Genomic DNA, 15,179 nt, shown 5'->3' with positions numbered 1-15,179 from the left:
TAGTAGGAGTTGCACTAGAGGAAAAGAAAAAAAACTACTATCTTATCTCTGAGAACCCACATTTGCTTCCTTGTGGCAAGCCATAATTTGGCTTAGTTTTATATACAATCAGGAATCCTGATAATTTCAACAGAATTAGATGGGCTAAGAACTTTCCTCATATTTGGGCGAACACTAGCAGCATTCAGATGCAGGAAAACAAATTTCAAATCTGTAGAATTAAGAATGAGCACATAGATCATTTGTTCAACCCTCTAAAAAAAACCCACCTACAATCTTAAAATTACAAATGTTTGGCAGTGAGGTTCTTCTTATCTCTACATTTTTGCATGTGATGGGGAAGTTAGTTTGAAGCCAATTCATTTGTCCCTGACCTAGCTATTATAGTATGGATTTCCATCAGATGATTTCTCAGTCTGGGAGATGTAAAAAAACTCTACTTAGAGTAGCCCACTTAGATCAATGTGCTCCAAATCCAAACTCCACAGAATAAAAGAAGGGATCCACTTACAAAGTCCTTCTTCTGTGAGGTCAACATTTATGATGAAAAACATGAAACCTCTAGCACCTTCTTTTTGTCCTCCAACCAGGGTATTTACCCAGCCTGTGAAATAGAATATATTTAAAACTCACACACAATAGTTTATTTTTTCTTAGTTATGTTGTTCATGTACACAAACAAAATTAGAAGGTACAGTGGTACCTCGGGTTAAGAACTTAACTTGTTTCGGAGGTCCGTTCTTAACCTGAAATCATTCTTAACCTAAGGTACCACTTTAGCTAATGGGACCTCCCGCTGCCACCACGCTGCCACCGTGCGATTTCTGTTCACATCCTGAAGCAAAGTTCTTAACCTGAGGTACTATTTCTGGGTTAGCAGAGTCTGTAACCTGAAGCATATGTAACCCGAGGTACCACTGTATATGTCTTTGGTTAACATCTATGAAATTAAATAAATACTATGAAAGAACCAAATGACAGAAAGACATTGCATGCAGACAAAATCTAAGTGCATTGGGGGCAATCCTTTGTAAAGATCTTCTGCAATGAGCGGTTTAGAATTCAGCAGATTCCCAATGCAGCTAGGCTACGTCAGTCCAAGTCCCCATCCCCAGCTCAGTTGGCAATATGCCTGTGCCCCCTTGCCACTCCTGGTGGAGCTGGAGTTGAAGCTGGTGCAGGCCCCCAAATGGGGCATTTTGAGAGCAAGGGCATGTCCTGAGCATCACAAACAGTCATCCTGTTGATGGAATACTGGCGAGAGGGGATATACTGCATACAAATGAGATCCCTTATAATCTTTCATATAAGTAGTACTGAGCCATTGATAGGAAAAACCAAAAAGAGCATCAGTAACATAATGCAGGATTGTTTGAAATATTACAACTGCAACTTGGATTTTGTTTACTTCACTCCTACTTTTCAGGGGCTGAGCTGTAGGGAAGCAATTGCCCCAAGGTTTCAATGTCAACTCACTGCACACCTTACCTTTAGCTTTGAGTTCTGATAGAAGACTTCCTGGACCTTCATGACCAATAAGATGGCCAAGATAATGGCCAGGGTTTGATTTATAGTACTTCTGAAGATCTGGTATTGGAAACGTGACGTAAAGATTTCTAATGTCTTTGATAGGTACCACTTGGTAAAGTTGCTGTGAAACAAAAAAGCAATATAAATCACATTTAAACTGAACCCAGTATTTTGCCTTTACAAGGCTACTTTTCTTCTCAAATCCACCACCCACAGTTCATTACACATATGCCCATTTCATGCTTAGGCCATCACATAAAATTAATATTGCTCAACTGCATTTTCTAGCAGAACAATTAGTGAAGTTTCAGGAAGGGACTGATTACACCTACACCCACACCTTTTCCAGCCAACATACATTTGTCTTGCTGTACAAGTAATTCTGATGTGCTATGACGCTACTCAACTTATCACAGTAGTTTTCTGGACTTGCTTAAAAACACAACATAAAACTTATTTTTAAAAAAAGTCACAATGCAATAAACCCACCCTGAGATGTTCTTCCTGGAAAGGATGTTCAGGGAATTCTGGTAATGGAACGTTTTTGTTCTCTACTTCAGAGAATAGCTTCACTACCAAACTTGTTAGCTCATCTAAAGATTCTGTATGCATATATTTGGGAGGAAAAGAAAGTTACACATGGTCAAAAGTTTCACAGATGTTATCCTTGATTGCTCCTTTTAGAGAAAGCCTTGATAAGCACAGTCTTAAGAAAAGTCAGTATCTAAAATCTGAATGCATTTTACACATTCTTCAATATAAAAATTCTGTGCCCAGAATAAAACCTGTCTATGTACTGTTGATGCAGCACAATGTATTCTGTGTACAGTAAGTATCTTCCTAAGGAATTAAAACTATGGAGTCTAGACTGGGAGGCAGAAAGCAGTGAGACTAAGAAAGATACGGAGATTGGAGCATGCTAGGAAATGCATGTCACTGAAGCCTGCCCTCCATGTTCTGAGTTCTGGAACATCACTGCATGTTTATATTTTAAGATTCATCTATAAGAAAATACTAGGGCTAGAAACATATACATTATATAAAAACAGACATTTTCAGAATGACAAATTATGCAGCAGACACACAATCTTTTTCTTCTACTACAAATCTGCAGAGTACATACATCCCTTCCTATAATTTTTTTTAAGTCATCCTACAAATTAATAAGTGTAGATGTTAGAAATGCTACAGATTTAAGGTAGACCTGTGGTTTAGGATTTGGAGAGTGGTTGCATTCTTTACACACCCACACAGAGTTAAGTTGCAGTGCTAATCCATTGTAAATTGATTATATATTAAAAGTAGCTCCCAAAAAGTTTGGCATTCTTACCTCGTCCTAGAACACAAACAGCCATTAAATTTGATGAATAATAAGTGGAGTGAAACTTCAATAACTCTTGTCTTACATCTATTCCTTCTTGGTTTGGTCTAGTTTCCAAAGTGAATTTGCTTCCTACAGTACATAAATAAAAAGAAGGATGTGTTACAATAAGAGCCAAGACTGGGTAAATGTGCTCAGTTCTGTAAAAACAGTTAATCCCTGCAATCACAAAAGGCGATACTGCACATATCCCTCAAACAGATTACAGCATCTGGATTGTTTTATATTACTACTACATTTATACTCTTCATTTCCTCCAATGAGCTCAGGTGGCATACATGGTTCTCCGCACCCCCTCACTTTATTCTCATAACAACAAATGATGGGCATTGTGCATGCAGATCCTATTTATATTTCTAACACATAATGATACTTCTATCGAGTGCAAGATGTTTATCGGATTTCCTGCTTTCATGATTTCAGCAAGACCATTTGTGGCTCAGCTTGAATAGCTTGGAGTTAGGAGAATTGAAATCTGGAATTGTGTTCTCAAGGGATTGCTTCTACAAATCCTTTTTCTAAACTTTTATTTACGCAATTTTAACAACTTTTATACACACATTGTACAGTATCCATCACTTATCTCTTTTCCTAAAACTTCCCAATCCATCTCTCTGTGACATTGTAGGGAAATCTTGATCTACTGCATATCCTGATATTTCACCATTATCATTTCAAGTCTTCCTGTTTTGATGTTATCTGCTGCTCATATGTCAACTCCTACTTGTAGATTAAATTGTATATTTTACCCTCTAAAATAATCTCCAAAACACCTCCACTCTTATCTTTATCTCATCCTTATTCCTTAGTTTCACAGTCATGGTTACTAATGCTATGTATTCTATCAATCTGTTTTGCCAAATTTCCATCATGGGTATCTCCTCTTCTTTCCGTTTTTTTCGCATATACTGTTCTAGCTGCAGTGGTTGTGTACAGAAAAATACTGAGTGCCTTTTTTGGAATTGGAATATCATCACCTATTATCCCTAATAGAAAGGCCCCTGGCCTTTTGAGAAACTTGAGTTTTAGAATCTTATTTAATTCTGTGTGGATCATTTCCCAATACTCTCCAGCATATTTACATGACCACCACATATGGATCAGGGTTCCCTCCACCTCGTGACACCTCCAGAATAAATTAGACCCTTTTTTATACATTTTCACTAATTTGCTGGGTTTTGCTTAATAAGATAACAGGCAAATCCTATTCTGATATTCATAATATAAAGGTTGTGTAGAGCAGAAATACAGGTACTGTATGTTAATCATACAATTAGTGTTGTGCCTAACAACAAATGCAGTGTATATCCTCATAGTTCATGGACATGTTCAGGCCAGCGTCAGATAGAGTGTTCTTGAGTCAACAAAGCATGGTTTGTTGGAGTAGAAATGAGCAGTTAGCTCAAGCGCTTCCTCCTCCTACCCTTGGCCTTAGATAAGACTTTCGGGATAATTAAAATAGTTTCCCCACGATACCCGACTTAGGAAACTGTGGTTAAAGTCAGGGTGGATGTCAGTCACTTGACATCATGTGACAACTTCAAATGGGCTGTCTGCCAGTGTCTATCTCCCAGTTTTTATTAATCAATAATTATTTTCTAAATTACTTCACTTTTTTCAGGCAGTGAAAAAGGAAAATCAAAAGTAGAGTTTCTAATTTCCAGTTAGCTGACTCTAACATTGCTGCTATGCAAAATAAAGCTAAAACACAGCATTCTGGGTTGACAAAATGTAGTTATGAAAACAAGCTTAATGCAAGAAATCGTAAAATAAGTGAGGTGAAGATAATGTTCTAAAAATAATGAGAACAGGGATTTAAAGAATGATCAGCTCAATTCACAAATAGTAGTAATGAATATAGACAAGCACAAATAAGAAAAACCATTCAAGATACATAAACAAATGGTCTTATTCAATTTATGATGAATGCACAGTAGTTCAGGTCTCTGCACACTTTCATTGTGAATTACCACCCTTACAGAATAATTCAACATTGCACTTTCCTGTTTGCTTGCCAGACAGAATGATCCCCCCTCTCTTCCCCTCCCCATGCCCTGTTATCCTGACCGTCCAGAGCAGATTTGGGGGTTGTGGAGGGGGAGGAAAGCCCTGTTGCACTAATTGGAGTCCTTGCACTGGCTTCCGCTAGCACACTAGGTTAGTGGAATCTGACTCAACATCTGCACTTCACATGGCAGAGTATCTGGTGCTGCTATACTTCTTTAAGCTTCTGTTTTCTTTCCTTTTATTTTAAAGACTGCAACTACATTTGAAAATAAGAGTTTTTGAAATAATGTTTAAGACAAAAAGTGACCATTATCAGAAAGGGATCTTGCTGTCACCATTTTAAACCTAATACGTTCACCAGAGGTAATACCGATGTAATAAAAATGGACGGAATAAAACCTTAGGAGTGAGAGCTTGCATGCTGCTCTCACTTAACCAGACTTAAACCTTCTGCTATCACAGATTCAAAGCACATTTCAATCAGAAGGGTGGATGATCTATGCTGAAAAAGAGACAAAGGAAGTGAAACACACTGATTCATCTAAACTTTACTGTGGCATGAACCACAATATCTTTCTGGAAAATTTCTCAGGAATTGCTTTGTTTTCTGGTTTAAGAAGCAGTGTTGGGAGAGGTTTCTTCCAACAGTACAGCTATATAATACTCTTTCCACACTTATAAATAAATATTTCTTCTAGTGTGGCAGCACTCACACTTTGAAACTCTCTACCTATGTACTCTTTTATGACCTGCTTAAAACATTTTTGTTTACGCAAGCCCATCCATGTAGATGTTGACATGCTTTAATCTTCCTCCAGTCTACTGTTAATTTTAATTATCCTTTAAATGTTTTTCATTACAGTATTTATTCTTAAACTGCTTTTTATTGGTAATTTTAATACTTCTTGTAAACCACTTATAGGCTTTGTAATTATCAACTGGTATATAAATTGTGTTAAATAAATGTGACACATTCTCAGTTGCTTTTAAAGGTGAATCAAATGCAGTAAACCACCATGTGTAAAGGCTACATCATCAAATAATTTCCATACAACATGTTTTTATTTTAACACATTCTTTAAAAAAAAAATTCCATCATACAATTTAAGAGAAAAAGAGAAAAAATACGTAAGAGAAAAGAAACACTAAATCATTATACATTAAATCATTATACAATATCCAAAAAAGAAGAAGAAAAAGAACATAAACAAAATAAAATGAACCCACCACCCTGTTTAACTTCCCTCCATCACTACTCGTCTTCTCTAGAATCAATTTTACCCTTATCATTGCATTCTGGTTGTTTTTATTTTCTCTATATAAATGCATATGTCATTGATAATTTATTGTTTTGATGCATTTACATTCTTAGTCTAAGCATATTAGCATGTCTTTTTTGGAGCAGTATTTTGCCATATAGTCAAAGCATTGCCATTCATTTTTCAGTTTTTGATTTGACTGCTGTCATATGGATGCTGTTAGTTTAGCCAATTTTAAATATTCATTTAATTTGAGAATCCATTCCTCCTTGGTAGTTAATTCTTTAGCTTTGCATTTAGGTGCTATTACTATTCTAGCTGTGGTGGTCGCATATAAGAAAATTCTTTTTTTCGATTTCAGTATTTCTTTCCCTAATAGGCCCAGTAGGTAAGCCTCTGGTTTTTTCATTAGTGGGATATTAAGCATTTTTTTTAACTCCTCATGTATTTCTCCCCAGAAGTACTTAATTGGGGTGCAGCTCTGACTTTAATCTTCTCATATGCGAGGTAGGCGTTCTATCCATACCTGTTCTTAAAGCCCTCCAGGTCTAATAAATCTGCTTTTTCCAAAGTGATCCATTCTTTCAGCCATACAAGGCATTCTGCTTCATAATATAATTTTTCCAATATAAAATAATGCCTTGGAGCCTCACAGCACAGCTTTAAGGAACTCCCCAATCAAAAGCAGATCATGTGCAAATGTAATGGAAGATTAAATACCTGTTCCAAATTTACTGAAGGGGTGATTGGGATTTCCAGTAGCCTTTTCCAGCTGAAATAGTCTCCAAGCATCATTCATTAAATTCTTCTCATGCTCAGAATCAACAGCATTCACTTCTCTGTCTTTGCAGCTTTCATCAAACAGAGGGCACAAGAAAAACTGAGCAAACCTGCAAGAAAAAAAGTCAGATTTCCCAAATCACTGTTTTGACAATTACATTTTTGATAGTTTAACATATGAAATTCATGTTCAGTGTGGAGAAGCACACCACAATTTATTATCAGTTAAGGATAGGATTTGCCCACCAGGTCTGAGCCTTTTGTCTTCAATGTTCTGGACAGATGCCCACAATTTAATTAAAAATTTTGTTCACCAGGAGCCACTCTGTTGCTAAGTAGTCTCATCACCAAGTGGATGTTCTAATCTAGTGCAATTTACTATAATGACCTTTTTAGCAGACAGGACACAATCTATGAGCAAGATACCATCAGCTGCCTTTTTGCTACCTCAGATCTGCTTCTTCTTGCTGTTGTCTTATGAACTAGCCACTGAAAGTTTCCTTAGCAGAGGCCTGCTGTGTGTCTGTGAAAAAAGAGCTACTGCGACCTGCTCTACACAGAGGTACTGAGAACCCTTCCAAAATCACCAAAGCTAATGTTACTAAGCCTCTCCTTGGCCCTCAACATGAACCGAAAAACTTTTTTTTAAAAAAAGTAAAAGGACAGAGACCATGACATGAGTGAGGGCTGTGCAACCTGTTAATTACCTTGTCTTTGAAAAAAAATCATGCTAAATTACCTGGGAGTAAGCCCCACCAAATTCAACTTACTTCTGAGTAGACATACCAGAGATTGCACTGTTGTTTTGCTAACTCTGAAGTAAAATCAAATATACAGCGTGCAGCAGTAGCTTGAATATCCCTATTTTCACCAAATATAAAATTCCACAAAGAGCCTTTGAGAGTCAGCTGATAAATATGCAACATATGCTGAGAGTGTAAGCAGAATATATTTATAGAACAAACATATGTGAGGTTCCTATGCAACACTTTCATGGCTATGTAAAGTAACAGCAAAATGCTAAACCATATGAAGTTTTTAAGACACTCGCCATACTGTTGATGAGTCTCTCCTCACTAAAAACCTATTTTGATATACTACCGCAAGGGCTCATTCCATATGTTTTCTTTTATCGCTGTTATTCCCAAGATGTTTAAAGTATTTCAGTAATTTAGTTTTTACAATTGTATTAAAGTCATTATTATGAAAAAGCAGAAGTAATAAATACACTAAATAATGTTATCATCTGGTAGGACTCCCATGTTAATTGTGCTTGCTGGAAAGACAAAACCAAACCAATATATTTAATCATTAATAGATATGCTCACCTGTCCAGGGCACCTTCCAAGTGTTCATGTGATACATCAAAATAAAAGTTGGTGTGTTCTCCACTGGTAAAAGCATTTGAACTTCCTGCGTGTTCACTGAGAAATTGGCTGTACTCATTTTCTTTTGGGTATTTCTCAGTTCCCAAAAAAAGCATATGTTCACAAAAATGGCTTAACCCAGCAATGTTAGGGGGATCAGATAATGACCCTATGAATAGGAGAAATGGGCAGAAATAGAGTCTTACTTTAAAAGCTGATACACAAATTCAGTATAAAGCAATCAAATCATCCAGAACAATCAACATTTTAACATTTTTCTCTGGGTCAGAGAAATCATCTTACTGATTATGATTGCAAATATTTAGGAAATTATATAGCTCCATTTCCCTTTGCAGAAAAGTATGGCTGGAATGCATCTGCGAGTATACAGCTGCTTCATACTAACTTTAGAGAAGCTATAGGAAAGGTGTTAGCTGGAAATCAGAGGCAAGTGGTTTATGTGAGCACCCCAAGCACTTCAAACTACAAAGAAAAGATATTTGATAAAGCAGGACATACATATGTAACCATTTTGGTTTTCAGTTTTTAATCAGAACATCTAGTAACAACCATGTTCTAATTTCATGTTTGCTTAACATGCAAAGACATCATTTTTAGGCCTACTATCTGACTTCTCAAACATATTACACAAGGAATAATTTTCATATGACATGCCATATGCCATTAATTTATACCAGGAAATTAAACTATTTTAATTCCCCGGCAGACACACTGGGAGCTTAAGTGCAGAAGGATATGGAGCATATAAATTGAGTTCTTCCATCATTCATCCTTGAAAAACTTAAACCTGCTTTAGAACAAGTAATTTATACAGCCAGTTTTATGACAAACCTAACTTCTGAGGCTAATCTGGCTAAGGCTACAATCCTACTTCCATTTACCTGGGAGAAGGCTGCACTGAATTCAACAGGACTTACTTCTGAATAGAAATGGATAGCCAGCACTGAGTTCAATGGAGTTTTGTGCACTTCCAAATAATGTCAACTTCCAAGTAAGCAAAACTAGGATTGGAGCCTCAGTGTAGAATGTAGAAGGTTGTAAACCATTCTTTTTAAAGTTATCGCATTTGAATTAGATTACAGTGCAAAACCAAGTTACAATATATTATAGATGATCATATACCTATGTGTACATCAAGTGCAGCTGAAGACTTGTCTGTAGTGGGGTCACTGATAAGCATTGCCTTGATGCCATTTGCCAGTTCTAGCCCACGATACTCTCGTTTATCTTCAGGTGATTTGATAATATCATTTGCTATTCTTTTAATAGCAAGATGACTCATTTTGTTGTGTGTTGCTTGCTGAAGCCTAAAAAAAAAGCAGTAGAAGTTAAAGCGATATCTCAGTTCAAATAGCCTAAGAAAGAAAAGGGGGAGACGCATCTGCAACTCAAGAACACTCAACTCTAGAAGGTCCAGATCAAAAACCTATTGTCCACAGTCCAACACTGTAAGGCGTACTTAAGTTCACTGAAATCAATAGACTACAGCTATATTACTTCCTTCAAATGTAGAACAGCTCTGAGTGCTTTCAATAACAAGTTGGCCCAATAATGGTCACAGTGAATCCAGTTTATTATCTATTTTATAATATTTCAAAGCCTGTACTTTATTTCCTTTTTATCTGTAACAATATAGTTGCTGTCAGCCTTCACTAACTGATAATATTGGCTATATATTGAAAAAGTGCAATGTAAAATCAACATATGCTTGTCTAAATAAAAGCATTCTTTCAGTTATGATGCAGTAAAGCCTAGTTTATAACATCATTTTCATCTGCCAAGAGTAGATTTAATGAGTAGCTCTTTAAATCCATGATGAATTGCTTTACAGTGAATATAGAATGCTAGAGAGCCAAAATGAACTGACCAAGCAGGTTCAAAATGTCACAACCACACTCCCAATGACAAGCCAAAAACAGTTTACTTCAATGTCTGTGATTCTGTGAATTAATTCAAGCCCACATGAAAGGTGAAGTCATTCATGCTGGGCTATTTACCTGACTACACCCTTATTCGGAACTGAATAAATATAATTACATTTCCTGTATTTGTTCATGCTACATACACCCTATTCCTGACCTGTCATTGATCTAGCTAAAAGATAGGAACAAAAGAAAAGAAGAAGCATAGAAAAATAAGAAAATCATCCCTGCACATATTCCAGGTACCAGACATCATTGCAAGAGCTTCTTGTTCTGTCATGCCTTTGCATACAGTCTCCTGTTTCTTGACTTTCATGTAAAGCATATAAATATATATTGAAAATATATGCCAAAAAGGAACAACATGCCTTCTGCAACCTGCCAAATAAAAATGCATTTGTGCTGCAATTCTATCCACACTTACCCAAGAGCAAGCCAAATTGAAAACTATGAGACTTATTTCTGAGTAGAAAGACACAAGATCAGCCTGTTAACAAGGTCCCTTTTCAGTTCCTAGATCATTCTCGCCTCTTTCACCCAAGTATCTTGTACTCTGCAAACTAAAGTGCTGAATGATTTGTTCCCAGTGTCTCCTGGCAATTACACCACCAGGCTGAAACACTGAAGACAAATACAAAGTGTATTAGCTATTTGGAGCAGAACAGCATCACATTACGATTGTTCTAAATAATTCATTTGATAAAACTACAAAGCTATTCCATCATTACTGTTACTGCCACAAAAGCAAAGAAACTTCAAAAGGAAAAATAACAGCATAGAATTTTGGGAGCAGTGCTGTTTACTTTTTTTAAAAAAAGGTAACAGAAGAATGTGAAAAATTAAGGCTTAGAGGAAGGCGAAATATGTACTAGAGAATAGTGTGTTTAAGGAATATTACATATCTAGGCCAAAATCAGACCACATATTTAAAGACTACGTTCAGCCATCACAATCGCACACCCCAAATAGTTAGCAAGGTCTACAAAAAGCATTTTGGGTTCCACACAGTCAATTCTCATGCAACTGTGCAGAGGACATCCATCCATATGGAATAGTGGATATTTTTAAACATTTTAATAGAGAAACAAATAAAAATAAACTTAATTGCATAAATATTTTTATGTTCTCCAATCAATCTCATACTGACCATGGGTTAAACCACATAGTAAAATTCCACTGTCTACTGACACTATCAAAGTCCATAGCCCTCACTTATATACTAAACATTTTACATTGATGTTTTATGCAAACCAGTTTGATTTCAGCTACAGCACACTGCATTTTTAAAATCAAGGTGTTCATCTTGCTCTATATAGACTTCCTCATCCCTCATTGAGAAAAGTGCTAACCTATGAAACAGCAGATGTCAACAAGACAAGCAAAAGAAAAAATAGTCAAAAGATACCATGCCAAAGAGCAGAGGTTGCAGACAGACACAATTAAGAATCAAACTGAGGGGTCAGGCAGCTGTAGAAGTGAAAGCCTGTAATAGAAACAACTGCTCCAGTAACAGAGTAGGATAAATTAATAAGAAATAATAGTTAAAAAGTAGGGGTTTAGTGGGGTTTAAAAGAACAGAAGGAAATAGAGCCAATATGATACATGGATGTCATATTTGAGAGTTGAATAGGTATTCAGTTCAGACAGAAGTCGGACTCAATGGAGCTTATGTTGGGATTCAGGTTCAAGTTGGGAGTTCAACAGTGCACCAGCTGCTGGACATGAGCTGAGACCTAGTATTGGAGTGACCAGTGGAGCATAAAAGGAACTGACTTGTGTTCCACAAGCCTCACTCTGCCACTAATGCTGTTTAACGTCTATATGAAACCGTTGGTAGAGACCATCCAGGACTTTGAAGTGAGACATCATTCATATATTGATACCACCCAGTCCAGGAATCGCTTAGTTCTGAACCAGTGACTAGAATGTCACAGCCAAGTATTGGGAGGAACCAATTGAGGAGCCACCAAGGGAAGAAGGCTCAGAGCCCAAAGAATGGTAGTGGGACAACGATGAGTAGTCAGAGGGAGAAAACTGGGAAGTTGAGATGTTGGAAGCTGAAGGGATAACAGGGCTCAGTGAGTTGGGAGAGTGTGGCAGAAAGAAGTCAAGAATCAGAGGCTGAAGCTGGAGAGTAGAAGAAGGGAGGTCAAAAGGCAGAGATGAGTCAGGCTGGTGAAGAGTAATGGGTGTCTCCCTCTCCTGCTGCAACAAGTTCCCCCTCCCAACTCACAGAACCAAGAGAGGGATAAAATGGGCAAAGCAGACAGACTGCACACAGGCAAAGTCTCCAATTGCTTGCAAGAAGCCCTGGAGAGGAGGAGACTTAAGACAAGGAGTACTCAGCTAAATCTGTGAAGACTGATTCTCTAACCAAGAGTTAACTTCAGCTGTGTGATTTGCTGACTGGCTTGCTCTGTGACATAGAAGGTGTGGATGTGGTCAGCCAAACTAATTGTATCCAGACAAGTCAGAAGAGATGTGAGTAAATAACCCTAAAGCATTGGAGGAAGGTTATGCACATAATCATCTAATGTTTGGAGCCTAGGCATAGTCTTGGACAGACTCTGCAACTATTTAAATCAATGAGATCTCACCCCACTGACCCATGTTTTTATCACCTTGAAAATCAAGTAATGCAATGTGTACTACGTTCAGCTGCCCTCATAAATGACTCATGAGCTACAGCTAGTACAGAATATCACTGCTTACTTCCTGATGAACATGGGGAGGTGATTAACATCTAATCAATTTTGCAGGAACTGTACTAGTTTCCTGAGAACTTCTGAGCCTAATTCAATATCATGGTGCTTCCCTTTAAACCAGAGAAAGCTAACCTGTGACCCTATAGTTGTTTCTGGACTACAACTTCCATCATCCCCGACTATGGGTCATGTTGACCACAAGCTCCCTATCCCTGCTTTAAATCATGCACAGCCTGGACCCAGCATTCATCAATAGGCACCACCTCTCTCTGTATTATGGTGTAACGATAAAAGATCAAGTCCTGCTCTGTATTTCCTCAGGAAGTGAAATGAGCAGCTAAAAGCCAGCCTTTCATTTGTTATCACTCCGAGATTCTGGAATAACTTCCTAAATGGATTTTTTTTAAATAAAAAAAGTCTGTCTTGATGGCATTCTGGAGGGATTTGCAAACTATTTTACATGAAGTAGACAGAAGATAAATAGGATGCTTTGGAGTGGTATGACTTTTATTATTAGGTTGTGGTTTTTTGTGCTTTTATGTTCTATCAGATTTTAAGTACTGCTTTTCATTTTAATGCAAAGTGCACTGAGCTTAGTAAAAGTAGCATACAAATGTTTTGAGGCACAGACACTGGATTGGAGGTAAGAGGAAAGGGTCCACAGAATGCGTCCAAGTCAAGTTTTTCACTCAGATAGCAACCAGAAGAGTGCATTTTGCATTTAAGCTGTGGGCCTTTCCCAATTTATACTCGAGCTAAGAAGCTGTATATAAAGTACTGCTTTGGCTGACTGGCCTCTGAATGCTGACATTATGGAACAGTTAACAACATTTACCTTTTGATCCACAGTTAAGGATGAGTCCTAAATTAGAGTAATAAAGCCTGTAATGAACAGTATGTTGCAAAATATAGCACAAGGTAGAGCAGAAGGATTCAAATGGCTACAATGTCAGAAATTCCCATAACTGACAAATTCAGGTATGACACCCACAGAAGCCAATGTTTCCATTAAATAAAATTCACCAGCTGCACAATTCCTGCCAAATGGCAATCAGGTTAATGTAACTTCTCACCTCTTCTATAACGAAGACAGCATTCAGAGCTTTGGAGGAATTCATTAAAACTCACTACTATCATATACAAATAAAAAATAACCAAGTCCATTCCCTAACATAGTTTTTAGCCTAGTCCTCCTTATACACATTCCTTGTTGACCTTAAAAAAAACTCTTAAAGACAGGGAGTGAAGATGAGGGGGCTGATATTGTGACATATTTCCTAAAGTAATAGTGACATTTAAAGGCACATCAGCCAATAACAAGCTTTTTTTTTTGACATATTACTCTCAGTAATGAAAAAGAGGCATTTTTATCAATGTACAGATCTATTTAAATACATTACAGTTCAGTATTTAAGTCACACTTTTTATATTGTGATACAACACAAAAAAGATCTAGCAGTATCACCCCCATATCTCCAGAGTCAGACTTCAACCACATCTGCATCATCACTCATGTCCCAAGCAAGTGGTGTGGTGAAGTACCATCACTCACCGGACCTCTGGTCAGTTGTTGCTCTAACCAGGAGGTGAAGCCATGTTGGTACAGTGCTCTTACTGGTGTGTTTGTACCATGCTACCCTTGGTACTGCCTTTTCCCTCCCAATAGTCCTCCAGCTAAGCAGCAGCAACATGAAGGCAGGTACCGGTAAGTGGTGACACTACACAACCTGCTACTTACCCCAAGTAATTTAAAAATCTCTGTAACTACTAAGTTCACTGTTTGGAAGTCACTGGCTATATCTAGTAATCAAGGAAGTGAGATAGATCATAGAATTGTAAGCTTGGAAGGGACCTCAAGGATCATCTAGTCCAACTCCCCTGCTATGCAGAAATCACTAGTGACTCATGTTAAGTTTGTGGTCTACTAAGACCCCTAAAGCCTTTTCACATGTACTACTGTCAAGCCAAGTGTCCCCCATCTTATATTTGTGCAGCTGGTTATTGCTGCCTATGTGCAGAACCTTAGATTTGTCCCTATTGAAATTCATTTTGTTAGTTTGGCCCATTTCTCCAATCTGTTGAAGTCATCTTGAATCCCAATTCTGTCTTCTGCAGCATCACCTACCCCTCCCAGTTAGGTGTCATCTGCAAATTTGATGAGCATCCCCTCAATTCCTTCATCGAAGTCATTAAACAGACGTTAAACA

At 37.5% G+C, this 15,179-nt stretch overlaps 1 protein-coding gene across 14 annotated transcripts in view; it reads right to left on the bottom strand.

Moving 5' to 3' along the window:
- IDE (insulin degrading enzyme) overlaps positions 1–15,179 on the bottom strand; it is a 56,174-nt gene that overhangs the window by 31,246 nt on the left and 9,749 nt on the right. For 12 of the 14 annotated variants that reach the window (XM_083740862.1, XM_083740855.1, XM_083740858.1 and 9 more), the window contains exons 2-8: positions 9,468–9,652; positions 8,286–8,493; positions 6,898–7,067; positions 2,861–2,983; positions 2,020–2,132; positions 1,489–1,651; positions 512–604 (exon numbers count right to left, since the gene is read on the bottom strand). In XM_083740862.1, the coding sequence (XP_083596988.1) occupies positions 512–604; positions 1,489–1,651; positions 2,020–2,132; positions 2,861–2,983; positions 6,898–7,067; positions 8,286–8,493; positions 9,468–9,627 (1,030 nt within the window). In that variant the 5' untranslated portion in view covers positions 9,628–9,652. Of the gene's footprint in view, positions 1–511; positions 605–1,488; positions 1,652–2,019; positions 2,133–2,860; positions 2,984–6,897; positions 7,068–8,285; positions 8,494–9,467; positions 9,653–10,691; positions 10,884–14,045; positions 14,203–15,179 lie in introns of those variants that run through there. The other 2 variants (XM_083740852.1, XM_083740853.1) reach the window with 2 other exon arrangements.

The sequence above is a fragment of the Podarcis gaigeae genome (genome assembly GCF_964106915.1).
Source record: "Podarcis gaigeae genome assembly, chromosome: 5".
NCBI classification, from domain to species: Eukaryota; Metazoa; Chordata; class Lepidosauria; order Squamata; family Lacertidae; genus Podarcis; species Podarcis gaigeae.
Note: the sequence above shows the minus strand (reverse complement) of the source record. Positions and strands in the feature narration are given on the sequence as shown.